This window comes from Rattus norvegicus, chromosome 19, assembly GCF_036323735.1.
Source record: "Rattus norvegicus strain BN/NHsdMcwi chromosome 19, GRCr8, whole genome shotgun sequence".
Lineage (NCBI taxonomy): Eukaryota > Metazoa > Chordata > Mammalia > Rodentia > Muridae > Rattus > Rattus norvegicus.
The window spans coordinates 69,945,723-69,961,445 of record NC_086037.1 but is presented as its reverse complement, the minus strand read 5'-3'; the positions used below and the strand labels follow the sequence as shown (position 1 = coordinate 69,961,445).

At 50.8% G+C, this 15,723-nt stretch overlaps 1 protein-coding gene across 13 annotated transcripts in view; it reads right to left on the bottom strand.

The window, feature by feature from the left end:
* The window catches only part of Disc1 (DISC1 scaffold protein), a 209,423-nt gene that overhangs the window by 159,525 nt on the left and 34,175 nt on the right, over positions 1–15,723 (bottom strand). For all 13 annotated transcript variants that reach the window (XR_010060006.1, XR_010060007.1, XR_010060004.1 and 10 more), the window contains exons 2-3: positions 13,621–14,591; positions 11,532–11,601 (exon numbers count right to left, since the gene is read on the bottom strand). Coding sequence is in view for 8 of the 13 variants with exons in the window: in XM_063278076.1 (XP_063134146.1) it covers positions 11,532–11,601; positions 13,621–14,591 (1,041 nt within the window). In the remaining 5 variants the exon portion in view is untranslated. The remainder of the gene's footprint in view (positions 1–11,531; positions 11,602–13,620; positions 14,592–15,723) is intronic.

The window sequence follows — 15,723 nt, the reverse complement described above, 5'->3', positions numbered from 1 at the left end:
TTATGAGGTATCCCTCACAGGCTTCTGTCTGAAACACTCTATTGCCAGCTGGTGGAGCTATTCTAGGGGAGCGCTAGGAATCTGAGGAGACATAGCTAGAGGAAATAGCTCACAGAGGGCAGTCTTTATGAATACCTCATCTCTAGCCGCTCCCTGCCTCACTTGCAGCCCCCACTGCCCTGGTGTACCGTACAAGCAAACCACCAAGGGCTGAGACCTTCAGAAGCCATGAGCCGAAACAAATCCTGTCTCCCTCAAGTTGTTTCTGTTGGGTTCTGTGGTCCTAGAAACAAAAGCTAACTGACAGAATGGAGCTTCTGACATGAGGCACACCCAAAGGACCGTCCCGTAGGGAGGGGTTGACGATGGCCTTGCCCGGTGCTTTCACTTCTCGTAAGTAAGATGTACGCTCACTCTTATCGATGCCCACCTCTTTCAGGCCACACAGGTACACACGGGTAGCACAGGTCTCGGTTCTAGGCCACCTGGAAGTCACAAAGCCCCGAAAGGAAGAGTGGGGCACATGGATAACTAAATTCTGTCATGCACGTGAGCACAATGTCGGTAACAGAAACTAGGGGGTGGTGACAAGCATGCGGTACGACTAAGGAGCTGGCACTAGGTACAGCAAGCATGTCACCGTGCACGAGGGGTCTTTCGGGGGGAGAAGACAGAGCCTACTCAGCTTCCTCTCTCTAGAGGAAGAAGGGAGGGAAGGACAAAGGCAGAGCTCTTATGGTTACAAAAGTCACCCGCCAAGGATGAGAGAGAGGCAAGAGAAATCTCTTATGTGAGGGACAGTGTCTAGGGGCACCATGACACCACTGATGGGACAAAATCACCAGACCAAGTTGTGTCGTAAACCAGAACGAAGTCAGGATTTCTCAAGGTTTGCTCTGGGTGGACCATCAGAGAGGTCTGTTTGAATAAGTGTTAGTGTAGTCCATGGGGCCATAAGTAACAGCTCACACTTAGCTGGGCCAGATGCAGGCTGGTAAGACTGCCATGGCCAATGTGTCCGACCCCATCACACGGGGAAGACTGTTAGCAGTCTACAGACCTGGATCGGCTGGTGAATGCTACCTGCCCAGGGTTCACAGTGAGCATGTACTGTCACCATCAGAGACAGGGCCTTAGTTATGTTCCTGAAGGACCCGGGGTATAGCTCTCTCCAGTTTCTTCTGTTGTACTGAGACAGGGTCCCTCTGCACAGCCCAGACTATCCCTGACCACTGAATTCCCCTGCATCAACTCTAAGAGCCGGGGCTGTCCATGTGATGTTAGTAGCGACTGTCAGTTTGACAGGACGCAGAACCCCTTGAGGACATGCCTCTGTCAAGCTGTCCTGGATTATCTAGAGTTTGACTGAGTAGAAACACCCACCCTGACTGACTGACTAATAAAAAGGAGGTAGGAACTGAACAGCAATATCTGTCTCTGCTTCCTGACCACGGATGCACTGTGAGCGGCTGTGAGCGGCTGTGAGCGGCTGTGAGCGGCACCTGCTGCTGTACCTCCCACCATGACGGACTGAGGAACTGTGAACCAGAACAAACCATTTCTCCCTAACGCTGCTCGTCTGCACATTCAGTCACAGTGACCAGAAAGGTGTAAGAGGGCAGCCGGGCACCAACGTGTGACTTCTCTATTAACTTTTCAAGACTGTTTTTCCTTCCTTACGGAGATACATGGACCGGAGAGGGGGCTCCAAGGTGAAGAGCACTAGCTATTCTCTCACTGGATCCAGGTTCAGTTCCCAGCACCGGAACAAGGAGAATCTGTCTCTGGGCCCAGTAACCAGGCAGGGAGCATGTAGTCAGTGTCCCAAACCCCACAGAAACTGTGATTTCCCCCAGGTAGGCTGTCCTGGAGGGCTGTGCCTGGACTCTATGAAGTCAAGCTTCCACCAAGTACAGCCATCACCAGGGCTGCAGGGAGGACAGACTCCCCCTGTGTGGGGCTGGAGCTTCCCAGGGCACCTGGCTTCCCAGCATGACCTTTCAAGCACATTTGCTGTCTTGCTTGGTTGGTTTTGTTTGTTTTGGTGTTGGTAGTGGTAGTCGTGGTGTTGGTGGTGATGGTGGTCATGGTGATGATGATGGTGGTGGTGATGGTGGTAGTGGTAGTGATGGTGGTGGTGGTGGTGGTGGTGGTGATGATGGTGGTGATGGTGGTCATGGTGATGATGATGGTGGTGGTGATGGTGGTAGTGGTAGTGATGGTGGTGGTGGTGGTGGTGGTGGTGATGATGGTGGTGGTGGTGGTGGTGATGGTGGTGGTGGTGGTGGTGATGGTGGTGATGATGGTGGTTATGGTGATGGTGGTGGTGATGGTGGTGATGGTGGTGGTGATGGTGGTGGTGGTAGTGGTGATGGTGGTGGTGGTGATGGCAGTGATGGTGGTGGTGGTGGTAGTGGTAGTGGTGGTGGTGGTGATGGTGGTGGTGATGGTGGTGGTGATGGTGGTGGTGATGGTGGTGGTGATGATGATGATGATGGTGATGGTGGTGGTGATGATGATGATGGTGGTGATGATGGTGGTGGTGGTGATGATGATGGTGGTGGTGGTGGCTGCTGCTGTTGTCTGGCAGTGGAGCCAAATGCCATGGGAATATGTAAGGTGAACTCTTTCAGGACTGCCAGCTGCATACATAGCCACCCTGATCCCGGGGGCAAGCTTTTGCTACTTCCCTGAGCCCATGTGATTAAAAAGAGGAGGAGCCAGGTCTTCACTCGCCCTTTGGTGTAAACAGACTCCCAATCTAAAGGCTCAGTACCCTCGATCTCCCCAATCTACTTGATCTTGGGAAGATGCACACGCTCGGAGCACAAAGCCAAACGGTCTCGTTAGACGCCTCACACTTCCACAGCCTGCCTGGAACTCACTCTGTATGTAGACCAGGATGGCCTTGAACTCATAGAGAACCACCTGCCTCTGCCCCTGAGTCCTGGGATGGAAGGCGTGTGCCACCATTACCCGGGGGAGCAGAAACATTTATTCAAGACTGTCTAGCCAGACCCTGTGATGATGCCTTTTCTGTCAACAAGCTATCTGCATCTGCTCATGGCTTCTCACATTGTGCTTTCACAGGAAAGCACAGCAGACATGCTGCACTCAGAGGCGTGGTCTGTCCATCATGACATACCAGGCTTGAGAAGAAAACTGGGAGCAGGGTCAGAAGCTCGTGATGGCAGGCCCTTTCCCATGGTTAACTGCCACAGCTGGGACCCACAGTGGGCCCAGGAAAAGCTAATGAGAGGTGACCCAGGGGGATAGTTTCAGAAAGAGGGACAAACTGGCCCTTTTTTAAAAGGTATTTTATTTATTTATTTAATGTATGTGAGTACATGTCGCTGTCTTCAGACACACCAGAAGAGGGCATCAGACCCCATTACAGATGGTTGTGAGCCACCATGTGGTTGCTGGGAATTGAACTCAGGACCTTCGGAAGAGCAGCCAGTGCTCTTAACCACTGAGCCACCTTTCCAACTCCCAACACACCGCTCCTTAAGAGGAGTTTCCTCCACTAAGCCCACTGGCAACCCCTGCCCCAACCATGCCCAGAACAGACTCTGCCCTGAAGCAGCCCGCAAAGAGAAGCAGAATGCACTCTTCAATCCTCACGCGTGGGACTCTCAGGGAAAGCTCCTGTGGTAGAAAGTACAGGAAGGGAACAAACCTCAGGGAAAGGCAAAAAATAAAGGGATAGAAAGGACGAGAAGAAACCATCCCACCACGGCCCTGACAAGGAAGACAAGAGCTGACAGTTGGGGGTGACAAGCCAGTGCAAGTGGTGGTGACAGAAGAACCAAGCTTTTGACAATTACAACTCATTATGAGCAAATCTCACTTCAAAAACAAACTCCCCGAGGAGCTAATTTACGCTAAGTGTGCTGGCATTGAGCGAGGGGGGTGGGGGGCATCATTTCAAGCCACCCTTGGGCGCGTGGAAGTCCTTCCTGCACTCCGAGGCTGACAGTGCCGCTGCTGCCGCCGCTGCTGGTACCCATCTCCCTCCGGCAAGCTCCTGTCAAGTCCGCACTCTGCCAAGCCTGTCAATAACAACGGATTCCAAATTACGGCGCGAGCTGGCCCACTGTATAAAGGTCAAGTGGAAGACTGTCCCTTCCGCCCGTCACTGTCATCAGCCTTAAAAGGTCATCCCAGACGATCCATTGCCATGACAGAAAATAACTTTGTCTGTCCATTATGACGTGCGAAATGTCCCCTTCACTCAGGCATCCTGGTTTATCGCCGCTCTCCCTAGCAATAAGCCAGCCCCTCTCGGTTCATCTGAGGCAGGAAGCTGGGTACAAGGCAAACTGGGCAGAAAAAACAAAGATGTGAGGTGAGACCCTCTGTGTAGCCTCTGAACACCTAAGAGCTCTTCCAGGTCTGTGCTTGTGGCTAACGCTCGCTCAGTTTCTCAGTATTTTTCTTGTTTTGAAAACAAGGCCAGGGAGGAAGGGTTTCTTCTGGGTTCAAGGGCATAGGATGCGTCGTGGAGGGAGGGCAGGGCAGCAGGGTGTGAGGCAGCTGCACACGACCACTCCACAGTGGAGAGGAGAGGAGAGCTAAACAATGATTCTCAGTTCACTTTCTCTTTTTATTCAGCCCAGGACCCAAGCCTGTAGGATGGTGCCACCACATCACTCCAGAGTGAAACCTCTCCAAAAGGATTCCCAAGCATGTCTCCATGGTGACTCTAAATCCAGTCAGGTGACAATGGAGGTAAGCCATCTGAGTTAGTCAGCATTCTATTGCTGTGAAGAGACACCATGACCACGGCAGCTCTTAACAAGGAGAGCGTTTAATTGACTCTGGTTTACACTTTCAGAAGTTCAGTCCATTATCATCTTGGTGGGGAAGCACGCTGTCCCACAGGCAGATACGGTACTGGAGATGTAGTTGAGAGAAACCATAAAGGATACTGGCTGGCTGGCTTACACAGGTTCATACTCAGCTGGCTTTCTGAGACAGGTCAGGACCACCTGCCTAGGGAATGATGCCACCCACAGTGGACTGGGTCTTCCAGCATCAGTTAACAATTCCCAACAGACCTTTCCACAAGCTAGTCTTATCTAGGCAATTCCTCAACCGAATCTCTCCTGTCAGATGAGTCTAGGCTGTGTCAAGTTGATAATTAAAAAACTAAAACTAACCACAACAATAATCAATGTTGGGTCTTCCTTAAACCCAAGCAAGGTTACAAATTTATTTCCTCAGTGTCCTTCAATGTCACTCCCTCCCCAAAAAAAAAAAAAACCAACCCATAAAATTAACGAGATAACAGATCCTGAAACCTACCCTGAAGGGAAGAAAAACCCATTCACTAAGATATTTAGAATATTCAAGCTTCAGACGCTTCACCGTAATTTGCATGCTTTGGGATAGCGTTTGCTTTATCTCATTTACAATTTATGTTTGCATCTTGAAAGAAGTCAGATCATATGCAATGAGCTTCTTATTGCCGCGTAGAAAGCAAGAAGCCAAATTATCCTCTCCTACCCGCTCCTTGCTCCTGTGATAACTGGTTATTCAGAAGCAACAGTTTCCAGTGCTTTCTAACGTGTATGGGACACAGGAAGTAAGGGAGCCCATCCTTCCTCTCACTGGGCTGCGGGTGCCTCATACACAGCACCATCATGATTCCTTCCATACCGGGGAACAGGGTTATACTCCTGTTTTATCCTGGAGTAAACAGGAGCCCGAGAGCACACAGCAGGACAAACAGCAGCTACCACTCAGGCACACTGTCTCCTGCACTTACTGAACCATCCCCATGCAAAGAGACAGGCAAGGGAGACACTAGAAGCCTCAGAACCCATTTCCACAATGCCTCAACTGAAAACATACAGAAAAGCAAAAATAATATATAAAAACATTATCACCAATTTTTCCATAGCTCACGAGGGTGGTTTCAGGGTCTCGGGTCAAATATGTTAATTGTTTCTGTCACTTTGTGAGAAAAGAAGAAGGGTTGGAACGCTCTGTGAGTGGAAGCTGTCAGTCAGTGAATTCAACTGTAGGGTGTGGTCCGGTCAGCTCTTAGTATAACATGCATAATTCTCAGCTAATGGATGGAGCTTTTCTAGAGCCCCGCACACAGACCCTCTTGACACTGTCACGATCGGACATCCATCAACGGTTACTTCGTGTATCAGTTAGTGGCTCTGACAAAAATTAAAAATAAAAATAGCAACAGAAAGAGCTTAGTGAGGAGAGGGTTGCTTGGGCTCACAGTTCGGAGGAGACAATCCGTCATGGCAGGGCAGGCACGAAGGAGGGAGTAGGTCTTCTCTGCAACAGGGAAGCAAGCACAAGGCTACGGGGTCACATCACTGCACCAAGCAGGAAGATGGCCGTAGGAAGAGAGATGAGAACCAGGATGTACTGTCTGGTTTTGTGTGTCAACTTGACACACGCTGGAGTTATCACAGAGAAAGGAGCCTCCCTTGAGGAAATGCCTCCATGAGACCCAGCTGTAAGGCATTTTCTCAATGAGTGATCAAAGTGGGGAGGACCCAGTCCCTTGTGGGTGGTGCCATCCCTGGGCTGAGGGTCTTGGGTTCTATAAGAGAGCAAGCTGAGCAAGCCAAGGGGAGCAAGCCAGTAAGTAACATCCCTCCATGGCCTCTGCATCAGCTCCTGCTTCCTGACCTGCTTGAGTCCCAGTCCTGACTCCCTTTGGTGATGAACAGCAATGTGGAAGTGTGAGCTGAATAAACCCTTTCCTCCCCGACTTGCTTCTTGGTCATGATGTTTGTGCAGGAATAGGAACCCTGACTAAGACACAGGATATAACCCTCAAGACCTGCTCCCTCCAGTGAAGCTCTGCCTGGTAAGAGTTCACAACCTTCCCAAGACAGTGTCGCCAGGCATTGCACTCACAAACCTGTGAGGACATTTCCTATTCTAACCATGTGGCATTTTGCTTCCTGGAGAAGAGCAGGACAACAGTCTCTGGGTAACTGGCAACCAGAAGCAACTGGAAACCAGTATGAGAGAGTGGGTTTAAGAGGTGTAGGTCTAGGGCTGGAGAGATGGCTCAGAGGTTAAGAGCACCCGACTGCTCTTCCAGAGGTCCTGAGTTCAATTCCCAGCAACTACATGGTGGCTCACAACCATCTGTAAAGAGATCCGATGCCCTCTTCTGGTGTGTCTGAAGACAGCTACAGTGTACTTATATATAATAAATGAATAAATCTTTAAAAAAAAAAAGAGGTGTAGGTCTATATCTAAGACACCCTGCTTCATACAGCCCAGAGGAGAACTTGGAGACATAGTCTTGTATGCATCCTGGGATGGCTCCGAGTTGTGCAGCTACCATAGGGTACATTATCATCACCAAGTGGCCCAGACCTTACCCTTGCCATGCCCTTGTCCTTCACATTATAGTCCACCATTACTCTCAGTCTACAGCAGCCTTTGGCTTCACCGTTCAGTTTGACACACCCCTCAGCTCCACAGTGCAGCCTCCCTGGTATAGTCTTCTGTATCAATAATCTCCTGAGCCATACACGGCAGCCTGCCCTGGCTGCATGGGCTCCATGGTAGAGCCTTGTATTTCCCTCTGCCCCATGCTGAGGCCTGCAAGATCCCTCAGCTCCAAGGTGTTGCACACAGCTATGCTAAACACTGTAGGCAACTTGATTTTTAAAAACATATGTAACCGACTGTAACATGATGCGAGCATTTGCTCATCTAAATACATCTAAACATAGAAATAGCACTAAAATGCCACAACATTCGCATTTCTCCTAAGGTGTGTTTGGGGACCGGAAAACTGCTTAGTAATTCAGAGCACTTACTGCTCTTACAGAGAACCCAGGTTCAGTTCCCAGGAAACCTCTGACTTCCACATACTTGTATACACGGAACTAAACATAAAGAGAGAAAGAGGGAGACAGAGACAGAGACAGAGAGACAGAGACAGAGAGACAAAGAGACAGAGAGACAGAGAGACAGAGACAGTGACAAAGAGACAGAGAGAGACAGAGACAGAAAGACAAAGAGACAGAGAGAGACAGACAGAGAGACCGAGACAGACAGAGACATACAGGGACAGACAGAGCGATACAGAGTCAGAGACAAAGAGACAGAGACAAAGAGACAGAAAGAGACAGAGAGACATACAGGGACAGACAGAGTGATACATAGTCAGAGATGGAGAGACAGACAAAGAGAGACAGAGAGACAAAGAGACAGAGAGACAGAGACAAAGAGACATACAGGGACAGACAGAGCGATACAGAGTCAGAGACGGAGAGACAGACAAAGAGGCTAAGATCCAAAGGGCTTTGGCTCCACCTCACTCTTTTGCCCGTGAAGTGACTGTCAGGGTTACAGTACGCCGTGGGGATACTGATACAGGGACAAGAGCATGGAGGATCCTTGTGGACAATCTTTTCCTCCCTCTCAGCTGAGTCCTAGGGTTCTACTCTACACCCCAGCATCCAAGCAGTGGTCTCTCCCAAAGTCTCCTTCTTGCCCTCAGTCCCACAGTCACAGGCAGTCGTCATTAATGTAAAGAAGCTGGAAGTGTGAAGTGTCTATGGGGTGCGGGGGGGGGGGGGGGGGACCCTAAACAAACATCTCTTCCCCCAGGCCTTCCCAGCCTGCAGAAAACATAAAAGAAACAAGAACTCAGCTTCCCTGGCAAGAGAGATAGGAGGAGTGAGTGTCCTTAGGGGGTCTCCCCGGGAGACATCGCAGTGTAAACTTGCTGTGATTTTAATGAGATAAAGCATGGAACTTTCTACTCTGTGCCAACCACGTCTTTCTCTTGAGCATACAAGAGGAAAGAGGAACAGAAACCTGGGGGCATATGCCTTTCCTGTTGCCTCCCCACTCATGTGCTCCGGCATACACAATCGCCACACACCCTTCCCCAAGATGGAGAACCAGTACATTGTTGTCTATACACAGAAAAAGAAACAAAGTATCTGCAGGATGTGAATAAGTCTCAACAATTCTTCCCATGTTTTTAGGAACCTGGAGAAAACTAGGTGGAATTAAAGTTATATCCCTGGGTCATTAAGACAAATCTCATCACAATAAACATCAGCTCAATGTAGATGAGGACCCATTGACCCAGAATCCCATTGATCTATGAGAACTCTGTACTTGTTCATTTTTCTCGCTACTCTGTTCTTCTAGCAGAAGGAAAAAAGGTTCATTTGGGCTCGTGGTTTCAGCTGGGTTCCTGTTCATCATGGTAGTGGTGGTGGTGACAGTCAGAGCATGCAATTGAGGGTCTTAGATCATAGCTGACCAGACAGCAGAGAACCCAAACCAAGTCCCAAAGGGGGGGGTGTCTATCCTTCAAAGACTCTCCCACCCCCACCCCTGCAACCCACTTCTGCTATCGAGGCTCCACTTTCTAAATGCTCCACAATCTTCTAAAACAGCGGTGCGAGCTGGGAACCAAGTATTGAAGCCTATGACGCTCTGGGAGACAGGTGACGTTCAAACCTCACCTAAGCGAGCTGGGGCAGGGTCCCTCCATCACAGATAACTGTCAGTGTTGAGTCTCATCCCAGGATGAAGACATCTGCCTCCCACGCACGTAACCTCCCAAAACAAAAACGTTCTGCCACGAGCAGCCTGTCAGCAGTGAGAGTGTCGCACCAAGACATTTTGATTCCCCACGAAGCACTTACTAAATGCCCAGTGACCAGAACCACACTTCACACAGACACGTAACCACTCAATATACAAGCCAAGTGCGCCAGTCGAGGACTTAAACAGGATGTGACTTGCTGTGAACCAGAAAGGTGCCCCCTTGAGACTCCCAGCCACTGCCCTGTGGCCTGCCTCTCTGGGGAAGGATCTTACAGCCATGATTCCTCAGACCTCAGTCCCTGAGTCCTCTAGAGACTACAGGAAATGTAGAGGGCTAGGCCTACTCCAGAACCTCTGAGCACACAAGGAACAAGCCAGGAGGACACTGAAGGAGGGAGTCCAGGAATACAGACAATGAAGGAGGGTGCCCAGAAAGGATGCTGAAGGTGGACGCCCTTTCTGACTTCCCTGATAAATGCATCATAATTTTATTCCTAAACTGTGACAGAGATGTTGAGAGAAGAAGATAGAAATGACGTCTCAGATAGAAGACCACTGGGAGAGCCAAGACCAAAAGTTCTATGTCTGGAAGTGGGGGAAAGGCACGGTCCCATTCATGTGGCGTGGTACACGAGAACTATGTCCTGAAGGAGGAGGGACTAGGAGTCAGCCCCTTACAGTGACAACAAGTTCACGAAATGCTGCAATGAAAACCAAGGTGGTCTTACAGACAAACCAGCAGTGAGCCAGGCCCAGGAATAGGGGCTTCTTTCTACCTGTGGTGCAGAACAGACCCCAGGGGCTATCATGGAGGACGCTTCCACTCCATACCTTCCACTCCCTCTGGCACTCATCCTTCACCCAGCATCATCTGAAATCTGGTGGCCTACAGGTAGAGGTATAGGAGGACCTGAAGAATCCCACCTCTATCCCCCAATCCCTCTCACTCTCTAAAGAGAAGCTCAGCGGTGCACACAGAGAGGACAGTGCACCCCAGCTCTTCAGAGGAACTGACAAGCTCCTTCCCGAAATCACTCACAGATGCCAATATGGCCGCAATTCCAATGGCTTGAGATATAGTGGTTGGAGTAACACAGCACAGGCCTAAGCATTAATTAGGCAGCAGCCTGACCCCTGAGCCAACAGCTTCCAGAGGGTCCTGGGCTCCACACTGTACTCCTGGCCAGTCCTGGTATCCTAAACCAGGCCAGGAGCAGGAGTGTCTGTCAGCCCCACAGCTGTCTGGAGGAACTCTAAGTTATCCTAAGCCTCCTCCTTTCCCCACACCCAGCAGAATTCTTAAGGCTCCTTCCAAACCAGCCAACCCTGAAAACTCCCCATCTCCCTCCACCAGGCCCAGTCAGCACCACCTCAGGCCCAGTCAGTTCCACCTCTTCCTAGCCCCACTCCTGTTCGGCTCCTCCATGGCCTCTGACCAGCTCCTCCCCGTCCACCCCAGCCTCATATTATAATTTGTCCTTCTCTTGGATATTTTTAATCATGAGGGTACGACTCCAAGCTCTGGGTTGCCTGACATCTCTTGAATAGAACTCGTTTCTGAATCTCGTGTGGAGAGCATGAAGCCAGAAAGCCCCGTGATGATGTCACCACCACCATCCCACAGACAGGACTAGCATTTTCTTCCTCCTCCTCCCCCTGTTCCCCCCATGTTGCCAGGCACAGCGTGGGTGCCATATTGGATGTAGCTGATGTACTTCCTACAGAGGAGATTCCACACCTGTTCCTGGCCAATCAATAAAGTTCAACCTACCAGAGAGGTTGGTGCTCCAAAGCAAAGACCACAGGGCAGCAGGCTAGCCAGCTGCCCCAGAACAGAGACCCCCACAAGAGTCAACCACACAACTCCCGGGATGAAGGAGGCAGAGAATCCAAGAAGCGGGGACAGAGGTCCGGACAGAGGTCAGGGAGAAAGATGAAAACTGTCTATGAAGAGCTTCCGAACTCACCCATGTCGTAATCGCCATCCTCGACCGCTTTTTCTTGAAGTTTCTGAAGCTTTAAAATCAAGGAAGTGACCTGTGTTGGTGTGAAGGGGAAACATAAAACAGAAATTACAAACTAATTCAAGCAAGTTCATTTTGTGAAACCTACGAGCGTCTAAGAACTATTTTCAAAGGTGGGCTGTCCGGATGGGATGGCTCGAGGGTGAAGGCTCATGCAGACAAGTCCGAGAGCTTGGGCTTGGTCCCCAGAACCCACAAAACCCCCACAAGGTGTTCTCTGACCTCTACACAAGAACCACAATGCACACATACACACAGACAAATAAAAAAAATAAAATTAAAAAAAAGTTAAGTTCCTGAGAAGCAATACTGTTTTTATATAGGGAAACTAATTTAAAAGTGAAGTTCTATTTAAACTATTTTTCAAACACACACACACACACACACACACACACACGCACGCACAAGCAAGCAAGCAATGTGTGCCAATGCCAAATGCGTGTTTAAGGAAGAAAAGAAAAGTCATTTGCACAAAGAAACACAACTTAAGCATGAACTCCCCAGAAAGACTTAGAACATTACAGATTCCACAGTGTTGCCATTACAGCATGAAGCACTTTGTGGGGAGAGGGAACACAGACTGCAGGCCGAATGGCCTCTGCTCTAACCCTCAGAACATCACAGTGAGGGTGAGTGAACGTGGGAAGTAAGAGCCAAGAGGAGCCAGGCACAGACCACAGTCTCCAGAGTGGCCAGCTCAGGAAGGACCGTGGCCCCGCTTGAAGCCTCCATCTCAGGGAAGCTGCTGTCTTGGGCTGGACATGTAGCTCAGAGATGTGTGCCTAGCATGCACACAGTCCTAGTTCTATTCCAGCACAGGAGTGGGGAAGATGAGAACAAGGGAGTGGGGAGCCACTGGTAGCCACACCTTCCTTGCCAGAACAACTTCCTAACGGGCTGTGACCAGGTCTTGCTTCTAAACACTGAAACCAGATGCTGAGGAGATGAATGGTCAGTAAAGCGCCTGCTTGGCAAGTGTAAGGACCTGAACTTGACACTAGAGCTCACACAGAAAACGGCATAGTGACTCATGCCTGTAATCTCACCTCACAGGAGGAGGGGACAGGAGAGTCCCTGAGACCCACTGGCCTAACAGTGCACTCCAGCACCATGGCAGAAGTGAAGACGACACCCAAGGTTGTCCTCAGCCCCCCAAAAAACACACACAACACACACACTCACACACAAGCCACATATACACTCACAAACCACACACTCACCACATATTCATACCCACCCGATCATACCACACACATACATATACACATACATATCGCATACACCATACACCACACACCACACACACACACACACATATACCATACACCACATACACACACCACACACACACACACATATACCATACACCACAGACACACCACACACACACACACACACACACACACACACACACACACCACATACACATACACATATGTGCACACACATACAGTCTCCTAGTAGGAGGACCACATAGCCCATGGGACAATGAAGCAAAGTAGGAGGGGATGGGGCCTGTGCAATCAGACTTCTCCCCTCCTAACGTCTCACTCTTTCCAAACCCGAGCTGGCTGTTCCCCCCTTACTCTCCCAGTGTCTTACTTTATTACATTTGTTTACTGTGAAGGGAGGGGAGATATCTGTTTACAGAAGTCGGCTCCCCGCTTCCACCCTCTGGGTTCTGGAGAATCAAACTCAGGTAGTCAGGCTTGGCAGCAAGTGCCTTTACCCATCGAGCCATCTTGCCAGTCCCCAGTGTCCTAACCTGAACAAACCACACTGCAGGTCAAAGGTTGTGGCGAAGCATGGGCCCCATCAGAGAGGGCATGCCCGCACCTAAGCTACACAGCCTGAAAGCGGAGAACAGAGCATGCGCGTTCAGATGTGGAGGCTACAGATGTGCTACCACATCTTTTCAGTCAGCCGTCCCAGAATCCACTGCAGCTTCCGGGACCAGCACTCCATCAGCTGCCCATTCCCCGCTTCCACCCAACACTGAGCTGGGGGTGACAGATTTCTGAAGGACACACACCTCCAGCTGCCTGCGGTTGCTCAGTAGGTAGTCCTGCAGCATAGGCTCCCATTCCCTGAGCAGAGCGTGCCATCCATGGGCATCCGCCCAGCCTCCGTCCTGGTCGCTCCGCCCTCCAGCGGGGGATGCATCCTGGGAAGAGAAGCCAGCATCGGAGGAGGAGACCATGCCACATTCTGGTTGCCTGTTGCTCCTCGTCCCCTGAGCCAAGTCCACCAAGCCCGGAGCAGCGTGAAGACTGAAGGTCCAGAGATGCCGAGGCTCCCCGTGGGGCCTGTCTGAGCCGGATCCTTCAGCTGCCATCTCTTGGGGGCTCTGATGCAGGGGTTCGGCCTCTCTGGATGGCAGGCAACCTTCTGCTTCTCCGCGTTCTCCAGCAGCACCGAGGGAGAGTCGGATGAAGCTGAAGTTGGAAGTAAAGGTGTCTTGGAACCCAGGAAGGGATGGGATGTCAACGGGGCCATTCGACGCCGGTGATACCAGAGGCCTCACAGTCTTCAGGCCCCTCGATCCCTTGCTCCAAGCTACATCAAGGCTAGAAGCCAGAGACTTAGAGCTGTCTGAAGATAAAAATTCTTGCCGACAACCACTGTCCCCAGTCAGCCTCTCGGATTGTCTTCTGTCATTCCCGGAATGAACCCCAGAGTGCACCATCCTTTCTCTCATAGAGCCCTGGGCTGGGTGCAGGTGGCCCACAGAGGTCACAGCAGGGCCAAGGGAGCCCTTGAGAAAAGGGTTGCCCACCAATGAGTCTTGGCAGTGGCTTCTGAGGTCAAGGCTGCACTGTCTAGCCTTGGACTGTGAGGGGTAGAACTCCTGGCCTGTCAGCCCCGCTGAGATCGGACGTGGCATGCCCACTGCTGGAGACAGGAACCCGATCCCAGGACTGGCTGTGCTTCTCATGTAGCCTGGTCTCCGTGTCAGCCGCCGCCTCTGAGGGGCTACTGCAGGCGGCGAGCCATGCCCATTGCCTGAGAAGAGAAGAGAAAACAGTGTATGTTATTGAATCTGTAGGAGCTGCCCACGGAGGACATGCTGGACATCTGTGAGTACACCTATCAAAGGCACAGCACGAAAACTCATGATCCCAAGCCAGGCAAGGTGGGACACTCCCATAACACGAGTCCTTGGAACATGAAGGCAGAAAGATCAGAAGACCCAGGTCATCCTCACCAGCTTAGGGAGTTCAAGCTAACCTGAGCTACACAATACCCTGTCTTTAAAAATCAAAAGAAAGTCAGTGCTGCTCTGCGGATGCCCAGTCAGACCAGCCCTCTGCTGGCAGAGCAGCAGGCCCCACTGTACGTCTGACAGCATGTCAGTGCAGGTCCTGGGGACACAGCCTTGGTGGCTCCCCGGTGACTGTCCTAGTGCCAAAGATACATAGCATGTCCCTCTAGAGAGAGGGCTTACAGAGCAAGTCACCTGACACCAAAATATCAGTGTGACTCTGTCAGGTACTCCAAACACTATCGAATGACACTTGGATTTGTAGTAGCCAAGTATCCATGTCCCCACATTCCCAACGCATTCCTGAGGCCTCAGTGGCTGTGATGGCTTGTATAAGCTTGGCCCAGGAAGTGGCGCTATTAGAAGGTGTGGCCTTGTTGGAGAGGGGTGTGGCCTTGTTGGAATGGGCGTGGCCTTGTTTGGAGTGGGTGTGGCCTTGTTGGAGTGGGTGTGTCACTGTGGGTGTGGGCTTTAAGACCGTCATCCTAGCTGCCTGGAAGTCAGTCTTCTCCTAGCAGCCTTCAGATGAAGATGTAGAGCTCTCAGCTCCTCCTGCACCATGCCTGCCTGGATGCTGCCATGCTCCCGCCTTAGTAATAATGGACTGAACCTCTGAACCTGTAAGCCAGCCCCAATTAACTGTTGTCCTTTATAAGACTTGCCTTGGTCATGGTGTCTGTTCACAGCTGTAAAACCCTGACTAAGACACTGGCTGTGACACAAAGGCCACCTATCTCTTCATCTCACGCAGTGGACTATGGGGTCTGAGTCCTCACCTCGCTACCCTGCAGAAATAGGAACAGTCAGGAATCCTGTCACCTCAGGTCCAAACCTGGCCACATCAACTGCTGGTTGGGTAACCTTCTACGGGCT